General features: G+C 42.1%; 1 protein-coding gene across 8 annotated transcripts in view; it reads right to left on the minus strand.

The window, feature by feature from the left end:
• Cdkl3 (cyclin dependent kinase like 3) overlaps positions 1 to 12092 on the minus strand; it is a 96397-nt gene that overhangs the window by 65186 nt on the left and 19119 nt on the right. For 6 of the 8 annotated variants that reach the window (XM_075992682.1, XM_075992683.1, XM_075992679.1 and 3 more), the window contains 7 exons: positions 11159 to 11298; positions 7177 to 7265; positions 6037 to 6178; positions 5619 to 5947; positions 3637 to 3730; positions 1364 to 1526; positions 230 to 327 (listed from right to left, as the gene is read on the minus strand). In XM_075992682.1, coding sequence (XP_075848797.1) covers positions 230 to 327; positions 1364 to 1526; positions 3637 to 3730; positions 5619 to 5947; positions 6037 to 6178; positions 7177 to 7265; positions 11159 to 11298 — 1055 coding nt within the window. The remainder of the gene's footprint in view (positions 1 to 229; positions 328 to 1363; positions 1527 to 3636; positions 3731 to 5618; positions 5948 to 6036; positions 6179 to 7176; positions 7266 to 11158; positions 11299 to 12092) is intronic. The other 2 variants (XR_012912412.1, XM_075992684.1) reach the window with 2 other exon arrangements.

The following is a 12092-nucleotide window of genomic DNA, read 5'->3' on the forward strand; positions in this document are numbered from 1 at the left end:
TAGTGAGTTCCAGTCAGTCAGAGGTACATAGTGAGACCCTGCCTAAAAAAGCAAAGAAAAAAAAATATATATGTGTATATATATATATATATATATATATATATATATAATAAAAACAAACCTGTTTCTAGAGTTTAAGGATTATAAAGATTTTAATGTTTACAGAACTTTCCAGCAACAACTAAATGCAAGCACCGAACAACATCTATGAGTAGTAAAAAATGTTTACCTCTTGTTGTTCTTGATTTGGGTCCACAGTGAGTAAAGTTGGTATTTTAGGTGAATCTGTTTTCTTTGCCTCTCTCTTCAGCACTTTCACCTGTTTAACTTTTGCAAAAAAGGGGCGGGGGGAAGAAAAAAAGGGAAAAGAATAATTTGTTGGCCCTGCTGGCCTGCCTAGAAACTGCCCTCTGAAGGAGCTCAGGTAGGCGCCTTCACAGCCAGCGAGCCCCTTCTGAAGTTAGCTGCAAAGGAGCTGAGTAATTGCGCTGTAAATACGGTTCGCTTTATTTGATGATCTCACAAAGGTGATCCTCACATGGCACATGTTCTATACCTGGCCACTGCGTCACATTTACAAGGTCTCTGTCTTCCAAGGAAAGGAAAGAACATTTGCTCATGTCAATGCATTCACTCTAAGATAAATATGTTTAATTTTTATTACATTCTATTTATTTATTCATTTCTTTATTGGGGTGAGGCCAATCCACTCCATCTACAATGTAAATCTCATGATCAAACTCAGGTCGTCAAAGCTTAGTATCAAATGCTTTTACCTGCAGAGTCATCTCACCAGCCCTAAAATTACATTTTAGGGTTATGATGAATTTGAAATTTATAAAATCTACCAAATCCCAGCGTGCCCAACGCATCTGTAACACTTCTGGCCAAACAACCAGGGCAGGTACTTTACCACAGGTTATACACTACATCAAACTCATCTTTCTCAAATTCTGCCCCAGCGTCTCAACTTCAAGCTAATAAAACATTTACCCTTTGGAACTGTCTTTACCTTTTTAAAAAATATCTCTATGAAGTCAGGCAGCAGTGGCCCTTTAGTTCCAGCACTCGGGAGGCAGAGGCAGGGGGAATCTCTGTGAGTTCAATAGAGGCCAGCCTGGTCTACGTAGTGAGTTCCAGGACAGCAGAGATACATAGTGAGACCCTGTCTAAAACAAAACAAAGCCAACATCTAACCCTTTCCTTAATTCTACAAGAAAAAAAAATCTTCTCAATGGAATTTACTTTTTCAAAGCAATTTACTACTTTCTACAAAGATGTCACGTAAGTTCCCTCACAAAAGTCCCATCCCTGACTTGCGTCATCTGCAGTGTTGGGGAGCTGTGCACCACAAGGGACCCACCTTCCATTCCTTTCGTTTCCTTCGCCTGTATTGTGAATGGCAGTTCAGGGAAATGGAATTCTTTCCTGTCGCATCTGGGAAAATTCAGCTTTCTTTTGTTTCCACTTGCCATTTGGTCACTCTGACTTGTTCGGTCGTTAAATACGCCTTTCTCTGCTTGGCTCTAGACAAACAAGTACCAGTTAGCATGAGGAACCATGTGAAACTAACCACAGAATCACAAACCTAGGCTTGCCATCTGAATGATGGAAAAGTTCTGGAGATTATCCTAATGATTCAGAAGTAGAACAGAACTAAGTATGGTAGTCATGCCTTATATTTCTAACATTTGGGAGACAGGCAGAAGGATCTCAAGTTCAAGGCCAGCCTAAGACAATAGTGAGACCCTGTTTCAAAAAAAGAAAAACAGAAGCAAAAATAAACACACAAGCCAAAGAACAGAGCGCCACTACATGCAAGCAGACCAGACTCCCAGGGAAGTTTCCCAAGCAAGGCTTTGAGTCCTTACTATTCTTCATTTTGAGAACCACAATCTTTTGTTTGTTTGTTTTCTTGTTTGTTGTTTTTTGAGACAAGGTTTCTTTGTGTAGCCTTGGCTGTCCTGGAACTGGCGTGTCTCCCAAAATAAATAAATGCAATAAAAAGCTTCTGCAGAACAGTGAACACTTTTCCACAATGTAACACGCAGCAACACATCACGCAAATGAACCCCAGTGTACTTCGGAAACTATCAGCTCTTACACAGGGTTGTGTTGTTTGCCATATTTCCTTTATTTTGAGTCAGGGTCTCACTATGTAGTGCTGGCAGTCCTGGAACTTGAATTGTAGACTAGGCCTGCCTCTGCCTCCTGAGTGCTGGGATTAAAGGCATGTGCCACCACACCCGGCTGTTTTCAATCTTCTATTATTATGAATAATGCTGTGCCTCAAATGTAATAAACTGATTATACTATGTAAAGAAATGATGAGCAAAAAAAAAGAAAGACATGGTTAGCATTTCTAGAGCAAGGAAACTGCATCTATTTGGCAGTGTTTTTGATCCATAAAGGTATTTTTGGAAGAGAAAACACAAGTCCTGTGATTTGTAAAGGTCAAGGGAACACATTAGTACACAAACTAGAGAAAGGAACGGGGCTGGGGAGGCGGTTCCATGGCTAGGAACAGTTACTGCTCTTGCAGAGGACCTGAGTTCAGTTCTCAGGCTCACAGCCATGCCTAACTCCAGATCCAGGGGAACCAATGCTCTCTTCTGGTCTCCACAGTCACCAGCAAGAATTCACATACAAAATAAAATAGATAAGGGATGGAGAGATGGCTCAGTGGTTAAGAGCACTGCCTGCTCTTCCAAAGGTCCTGAGTTCAATTCCCAGCAACCACATGGTGGCTCACAACCATCTGTAATGGGGTCTGGTGCCCTCTTCTGGCCTGCAGGCATACACGTAGACAGAATATTGTATACATAATAAATAAACATTTTTTAAAAAATAAATAAATTAGATAAATCTAAAAGACTTTTTAAAAAAGATAACCAAGCTGGGTGGTGGTGGTGCATGCCTTTAATTCCAGCACTCGGGAGGCAGAGGCAGGTGGATCTCTGTGAGTTCGAGGCCAGCCTGGTCTACAAGAGCTAGTTCCAGGACAGGCTCCAAAGCTACAGAGAAAGCCTGCCTCGAAAAACCAAAAATAAGAAAGAAAAAGAAAAGAAAAAAGATAACCAAACAAAGCGCAATCACGAAGCAGGAGGGAAGCATGTGTGGGTGGTGCGACTCTCTGTGGGGACTACTCCTTTAGGACATGCAAAGCCTCAGACTTGTCACAGCACAGGAAAAGAAGAAAGAGAGAAAGGGTAGGTAGGAAGGAAGATTTTTAATGTGAGAACTTAAGAAAAAAAGGTAGAAATTGCTGAAAGAAGTCATATTTTATTAATGTATTCATTCCATGTATGTGTGTACATGTTCATATGTGTGCACATGTGTGCAAGGGTATATATGCATGTCTTTCTGGATAACTCTCCATCTTATTTTGAAGATGGTTTCTCATTACACCTGTAGCTCACAATTTGGCTAGACTGGAATGCCAGCAAAGCCCTAAGGATCCTCCTCTCTGACTCCCCAGTGTTAGGCTTACAGGCATGGACCACTGTGCCCAGCTTGGCACATGGGTGCTGTGGATCCAAACTCTGATCCTCATGCTTGCTCATCTAGCACTTTACTGACTGAGACCTCTCCCTAGCCTCAAGAGACCATATTTTAATGACTAGCATCTTGCCTTACTTGCGTGGGACCTGTGTCCTCCTGTCTGCTATTAGACAAAGTCTGTCCAATGGTTTGTGAAGAAGTGCGTCTCTTTTTTGCTCTTTCAGTTAACCTATCAATTAAAGATAAAGGAGAAGTTATTAGAACCCCAAGAATTGCCCTTGCTTTAGTTTGAAGAACAAGTAAGTTATAATAGGTGGACCTGGCTGCAAACACCTATAACCCTGACACTCAAGTGGCTGGTTCAGGGCTGTTAATTTCAGTATAGCCTGGGCAACATAACCCGAGCCTGGCTTATAAAACAGAACTGGTACTGTTAGAACACTGAGTGTCAAAAGCAATCGTCAGTTCTTGAGTTCTGAGAACTGCAGGGACAGAAGCAGCGCATGGCTAACTGCTGGTGAAAACATGTCATGAAGTTCCTCTTGTGGCCATCTGCTCCCTTGGATCTGTTCTAACCGTGGATAACTTAACCTCTCAAGTACTCAATTATGGCCTGAGAGTGACTTACAACCATGGCTACTCGGGGTCACCTCAAGAACACCTGGGATTATTGCAGCCAATAGTCTGATGAGCCTTTAGACTACACAGACAAGCTCTCTTCCTCACAACCTGCAGCCTAAATCAGTCTGTGAAAATCTAGCTGAGTTATTGCACCTCACAGTGTAGGTTTGCAAAGAGGCCAATTGTCCGCACTGTTCATTACCACTTCCCACGTTAAACACAACATCAGTCTCTCAACCTACAGCAAAAGTTAAATCTAAAACTGACCTGATATACCATTTCCTACCAAAATACTTAATATTGAAAGGCTATCTGCTATGAAGAACTAATTTTGGACTATTCTTTTTCCACTGAGAGACTCTGTGTGAGGCAGAACTAAATCTTACTTTGCAGTACTGAGTGCTGTGGCTACTACGGTTTGTCCTCCAATGGTCCAGACTGGAAGCTTATTCCCAGCAAGTAGGATTGAGAGGGGTGGAGCCTGTAAGTGGTGAGGACTCTCAGAAAGGAGGTGACTAAATCTCAAGCCAGACCGATGATCTTCCTCCTTAGGACACATTCTTACACTTGAAGGCCACTCCAGAAAAGAGCGTCTTCAGAAAGGAACCTGGTGCCTGCCCTGAAATCTCTCTCCCTTGTTTGCATGTATGTCATTCCTACATGTGGCCAGTTTCCTGCCTCCTCCTCTCTTATGCAGTGACACCATATGCCTGCTAAAAAATAAATTAATAAAAAACATATTCTTGGTTTAGCAGTTAAAAGTCAGTATTGTCGGGGGGCTGGAGAGATGGCTCAGTGGTTAAGAGCATTGCCTGCTCTTCCAAAGGTCCTGAGTTCAATTCGCAGCAACCACATGGTGGCTCTCACAACCATCTGTAATGAGGTCTGGTGCCCTCTTCTGGCCTGCAGACATACACACAGACAGAATATTGAAAAAAAAAAAGTCAGTATTGTCCATGAAGAGGACCTGGGTTCAGTTCCCAGCATCCACACTAGTTGGCTCACAACTGCCTACAACTCCAGCTCCAGGGGATCTGATGACCTGTGGCCTGCACAGACACTGAATAAATGTGGTACATATGAATATACTTAGGAAAACATACATAAAATAAATATTTTAAAGCTATCCCCAAATACACCAGTGAACAATTAGACAGCTAAGTTGGCTGTGGTGGTACACATCTGTAGTCGAATCCCTGAGGAGGCTGAGGCTGGCCGACCATGTGTAGGGGGCCAGCTTGGGTTACAAAGTCCAGTTCTAGGCTAGTCTGGGATCTGTGGCAATTTGTCTCAAAAGAAATTAAATACCTACATAACAAAGAAGAAAAAACTTTTCATGTGGCATTTCCAGAATCTACTCAGTGAATGCCGGCTACATGACTATCATTTTAACAGATCTTCAAATTCATTCTACATTGACACTATTGAAGTAAGCCTTTGAAATGCCATCCTACAGAAAAATGTTGTACTTAGGCCTCCCTTCTGCCCCAGCTCACCGTGAATTAGGGTGGGAGAGGTTTGCATTGAGATTTGCAGCCATCAAATTACTGCTTGTCAGGTTGATGGGTGGCATTATCATACAACCTCCAGCATGTGGGTCTTCTTTGACACCGTCAGGGTGCATGCTGGGATTGACAGGGTTTGGCACTTCAGCAATGGCGGGCTTTCTATCCTGAGACAAGGCGTGCGTGTCATCGGCTGGGCCCTGCTGGTGGTGTTCACCTTCACACTCTATCTTTTTCAGGTCTGGGACATCGCCTTTCCCTCCTTTGGCCTTAAGAACTCTGACTTTGATCTCCTTGGGTCTTTTGTCTTTGTCCGTTTCCTGAAATAGGTGTGTTGAGAATCCAAGTCAAGAGAGCCCCGACTATGACACAACCACAAAGGCGGAAACAGAAAGCAAGGTCAGCTCACCTTTCCATAAAGCAGCGTGTTGGTAAAAGCTGGTTTCCGCTCATCTCTCACCGGTTCATTTTCTTTAAAATTCTCTCTTGGCTTTATGAAGGAATTAACCTTTGCTTCTTGTAATAATTTAGCTCTCAGCTCTGGTATAAATCTGATGAATCAAGCAATATTTTCCAACTGTCGTTTTACTTATATGGTTTATCTCAATAGAACTATTCAATCAAGCATAAACAATGCTAAAAAAATAACTGATACCAAGAGATGGCGTTATTTTGATTTTGTGTGTGTGTGTGTGTGTGTGTGTGTGTGTGTGTGTGTGTGTGTGTGACAGGCTATCACTGTGTAGCCCAAGCAGGTGTCAAGCATAAAATTCTCTTGCTTCAGCTTCCTGAGTGCTAGGAAGACAAGTGTCCAAGTTCAAGGCCAATCTGGTCCCCAAATGAGTTCCAGGACAGCTAGGGTTACACAGAGAAACCCTATCTCAAAAGAACAAAAACAAAACACAAAACAAAGACAACCAAGCAGGTGGATCTCTGTGAGTTCCAGGCCCACCTGGTCTACAGAGCTAGTTCCAGGACAGCCAGGGTTACATAAAGAAACCCTATCCCAAAAAGCTAACAAATAAAAAACCTTACAAAACAGACTTACATTAGATTCCCTTTGAGATGTGGATTTAATAAAATGTCCATTTGAGTTTTGATACAGAAGCTGTTTGTGTCTCTGGACTTACACAGAATTTGTTACTCAGCACTCATATTAACTAGCTCGCAACTGCTTGTAACTCCACCTCCAAGAAGTCTATTGTTCTTCTAACTTCTATAGGTAACCACACACATGTGCACATACACATAAATCAAAATAAAATAAATCCTTAATTCTTATATTAAATATGACCTCTGTCCTGAGATGAGGCTGCAGTCTGTAGAATGGGATCTTGGTACTCGGCCTACAACCTGTGTCCCTGCAACGAATGCTAGCTGCAGTTACTGCAGTGACTCTTCACCCATGTCACCCGCCAGACTACCCTACACCTGATCAATGCCTGGCACAGTAACTCTGTTAGGATTCTGTTATGTTGAATACTTTTGTTCTGTAACATTTTCCTATCTAGCGATTCCCCGGCTAGTAGGAAAGACCACACATACTTACTTCTCAATAAATCCATCTCTAGTAAAGTAATCGTGACGCAAAAGATCAGTAGACGATATCCTCTCCGCAGGGTCAATTTGTAAACAAGCCTAGAGAATAGAAAGGATTAATAAAAGATGAAGTATGGGCTCTGCCTCTAAAATTAAGTCTTTAACAGGATAAGAAGTTGATTTGTCACATGACAAAGTAATTAACCAGAGCTAACAGAGTTTGAAAATAGGCAAATTTCTCTCTCCTCTCTCTCTCCTCTCTCTCCTCTCTCTCTCTCTCTCTCTCTCTCTCTCTCTCTCTCTCGATGTTGCTGTGTCTCTACCAGCTACCATCTCACCAGTTAGTGAAAATTTTATTACAGGTTAAAAGTTACATGTTTGTAGTCAAAATAAAATCAGCCTGCTCATGCTGTAATTAGCAGAAATTAGGAATACAGGGAACAGTTTAGTAGTGTCCTAGCCCAGCACACGCAAAGCTCTGGGTTCAATCCCCAGCATTTCTCTTACACAAAAATTGTAATAAAATCATAAGGTTGCATTAGGTTAACAGAAATAATTTAGTTTCTTTAGTTCCTTCTGTCAGCCCTGTATGGAGGAGAAGCTCACAGGCAATAATTTATACTGTGCAGATCCAGAAGCATGATCAGGGATTTGCCTAATGGGGATTTTAGCCCATCGTATCAGCTGACTCCTAATGCTGCTTGCTCCCTTTGTGGCATAAGGCAACTCGGTTAATCCTGAAGCTTTCAGCCCTCCAAAAGCCCAGTCTTAAAGCCACTCTCTTCCGGGGCTGGAGAGAGCTCAGTAGTAAGAGCACTAGATGCCATTCCAGAAGAGCTGGCTTCAATTCCCAGCACTCAAATGGCAGTTCACAGTCATCTATACCTCCAGTTCCAGGGGCTCCAACTACCTCTCTGTCCTCTTCAGATACCGTGCACACATATAGGCAGGCAAACACCAACAAACATACAATTAAAAAAAAATTAAAAGTCAGTGAACTGCTCTTCTCTGCCCTGGGACGACCTCAGCTGAGGAAAAGCCCAAAGCCCAAAGGCAACTTATGGGACAAGTTGTGAAAAGGGAGCTGCACACAATGATCCACATATCACTAAAGACTTGGGCTGTTGCAGAGAACCATTCTTTCAAACAATGAGGCAGAGGCAGGCAGATCTCTGTGAGTTTGGGGCCAGCCTGGTCTACAGAGTGAGTTCCAGGACATGCTTCAAAGCTACACATGGGAATCCTGTCTCGAAAAACCAAACCAACAGTGAAGACAGGATGTGAATGAAAGGTGCCTTCTCTTTCCAATGCATGCTGCCTACTTCCCGGCTCATCCCTACAGTTCACATCACAGGACTCTTACCTGTGTACGCTCAAGGAGACCAAGCCCCATAGATGTTAAATCACCTAACATCTTCCAAAACTTTAATTACATTTTGTGGAGGACGCATGCCACAACACATGTGTGGAAGTCAGAGGACAACACTGTGAACTTGGCTTTCTCTTCCACCTTTATGTGGCTTCCTGGGAAGAACTCTGGGTACCAGGCTTGCACAAGAAGCCCTTTGACTTCCTGACCCATCTTGCTGGCCCTTGTCAAGGTGGAAGGACCAGAGTTAAACTATAGAAAGGTGCTTCTATTATCTTCAAAATGTATAGTATGAACTAACAATTCTATGGCTCTGCTACACAACAGTGTACACAGCACTGGAAGTACTGGTGAGATGGGAGAGTGTACACACATACAGAAATTCACCAAATGAAACTGAGTGTATGCCTGTGTGGTGTACATGTTCATATGTGCAGTCATGTGTGAAGACCAGAGGTTGATGTCAGGTGTTTTCCATCACTCTTCACCTTAATTTTTTGAGATTGCCTCTCACTGAACCAGAAGTTGGCCAACTCAGTCAACAAGCCCCGGGATCCTCTTTTTTCCACCTCCTCAATACTGAGATCACTGGTGCATACCACTGCCCCAACTTTTTACCTAGGTTCTGGGGGACAGAACTCAGCCCCCCATGTCTATAAGACAAACAATTACCATGTGAACCAAGAGCCTCTTTTTAGAAGATACTTCATTATACTTGTTCTGAAATTCCAGAAATCATGTTTAAGAACTGTACATTGGGCTGGAGAGATGGCTCAGGGATTAAGAGCCAGGCAAGGTGGTGATGGTACAGTCTTTGATTGCAACACTCTGAAGGCAGAGGCAAATGGATACTGTCTGGAACTCCAATCCCTCCAATCCCATCACACCCAACACCCTCTTCTGGCCCATGTGGACACCAGGCCCACACGTGGTACACAGGCATACATGCAGGCAAAACAGTCACACCTATAAATTTAAAAATAAAAAAAATGAGCTGTATGTTAGAGAAAAGGTCTTTACTGCAGTCTGTAATTGTTTTTTTTTGGGGGGGGGTAGGTTTTGCTTTTGTTTTTACTTTTTGGAGCCCTACCACTCAGCTCCCAAATAAATAGACAGACTTATTCTTACTTATGAATGCCCGACCTTAGTTTGGATTGTTTCTAGCCAGCTTTTCTAACTCAAATTATCCCAATTCTCTTCTACGTTCTGTCTCTGGGCCTTGTATTTTTACCTTTCTTTATTCTATATCTTTCTTTCTTACTCCGTGGCTGGTTGTGTGGCTATGTGACTGAACCCTGGCATCCTCCTCTCCTCCTTTTCTTGCTCCTTTCTTCTTCTTCTTCTACTTATTCTCTCTGCCCAGTAGTCCCACCCATCCTCCCTCTCCTGCCTAGCTATTGGCCATTCAGCTCTTTATTAAGACCAAACAGGTGTTTGAGGCAGGCAAAGTAACACAGCTTTCCAGAGTCAAACAAACGCAACATAAAAGAATGCAACACATCTTTGCATCATTAAACAAATATTTCACAGCATAAACAAATGTAACACATCTTAAACTAATTTTCTACAGCAACAGTCATACAACCCTCATCTAGAAATAAGCATCTTCACTCCTCTTGGTATAAGAAACCAGCTGGTAAGAGAAATACAGGAAGATTCATAATAAACCCACCTTATGTACTGTGTTCACATGCTACTTAGTTTAAACTTAAAATAAGAAACAAGGGTTAGGGAGATGGCTGACTTGGTAAAGTGCCAGTAAGCCTAAAGACCTGAGTTTAGATGCCATGGCTGCATGACTTGTAATCCAGCACCAGTGAGGAGGAGACAAGTGGATTAAGCTCATTGGTCAGCAGCTATACTATACTATACCTATACTATAGCTATACTAGGTTCACTGAAAGGGATATCTCCCTCTCTCCTTCCTGTCTTCCTCCCTCTATCCCCCCAAGCTGGATACTGAACTCAGGACTCTGTAAAAGTTAGTTGTGTATTGTGTCACTGAGCTATACTCCAGAAAGAGATTCGGTTTAGATAACAACCACAAAGCATGGAGAACTTAAAAGAAAGACACCTGATATCAAGTTTTGGCTTCTAGAAATACATGCATACAAGATGAATCTATGTGCACACACACTCATACTACGTACTGTCAAGTATGTATAACACACACACACACACCCCTCTTAAAATGTTTTTGTTTTCTCCAATTTGTGAATTGGGTACTGGTGCACCCTCAGCAACATTCATATAACTGCCAACAGATGCCTCCGTAGACAGTCAGGACATCACAGGACAAATAACAGCCCTAGCTTGGTAGACCAGATGCCGAAGGTGGTGAGAAACATGGAAAGTCCTTCAAGTGTTCCCAATTTATCCCTCAGTGTCTTAAATTTTAATTTCTTTCTATTAATTTCTATGCAATATGTAACATAAATATCACTTTAGGAGTCTTTCTGGAATCTCAAGTAACACTTTAAAGCTGTATTATTGCTGGGAATGCGGCTCAGTGGTAAATGCTTGCCCAGCTGTGGGCTCCATTTCTAACACCAAAGAGAAGAAAAGACTTCATGTTATTATAATTTCTTCAAATTCTTAAGTCATTCTTAATGTCTTAACATACATGAACTATATCTGCCAGCAATCCGTTGAGCTTTGGGTATTTCTTTCTTGCATTTTTTGGGTGTTGAACTTGAGGAAGAACCACCCCAGCAAAGATAGGACTCTTGGAAAAGATATTGTGCAGGTGCGGGGTCAGGTTGCCTGAAACGAGAACCAAGTGTCTGAGTCACAAAACTGCTCCCAGTGGAAATCCCACGTGATGTGTTCTCAGTTATGAATGGGGAGAAAAGGAAAAGCACAGTTTTTATTTTACAGTTGAAAGAAAATATCTAAACATGTCATAAAAACAGAGGTTCTAGGTTAGGGACACAGCTCTGCAGTAGAGTGCTTATCTAGAAGTGTGGAGTCCTAGGTTCAAGCTCCAACTCTATTAAAAAAATAGTAAGTTTTAAAAATTGAGATTTCCTCCAGGAAGCTGTTGAGAGGCAGCAAAACACATAAAACAGTGTGGTTCTTTTACACCAAACTCTAAGACATAATATATAATTACCAGCAAAAGTTCTTTAAAATTTAACATGTCTCTCTTTATTTCTTTTTGGCTTTTCGAGACAGGGTTTCTCTATAGCCTTAGCTGTTCTTGGCTGTCCTTGAACTTGCTCTGTAAGCCAGACTAGCCTTGAACTCATAGAGATCCACCTGCCTCTGCCATCCAAACACTGGGATTAAAGGCATGCGCCACCACCACCCATCTTGACATGCTTCTCTGTTTGTATCTTAATGGTTTAACTGTCAGATGTTCAGCAGCTTTTGAACCAAAACCATACTCAAAATAGCTAGAACAATAAAGCCAGGTGGTGGTAACATACATCTTTAATCCCAGCACTCAGGAAGCAGAGGCAGACAGCTCTCTTCTTTTTTTTTCTATTTTTTCCTTTTTTTTTTTTTTTTTTTTTTTTTGGATTTTCGAGACAGGGTTTCTCCGTAGCTTTTGGTTC

This window comes from Microtus pennsylvanicus, chromosome 11, assembly GCF_037038515.1.
Source record: "Microtus pennsylvanicus isolate mMicPen1 chromosome 11, mMicPen1.hap1, whole genome shotgun sequence".
Taxonomy (NCBI): domain Eukaryota; kingdom Metazoa; phylum Chordata; class Mammalia; order Rodentia; family Cricetidae; genus Microtus; species Microtus pennsylvanicus.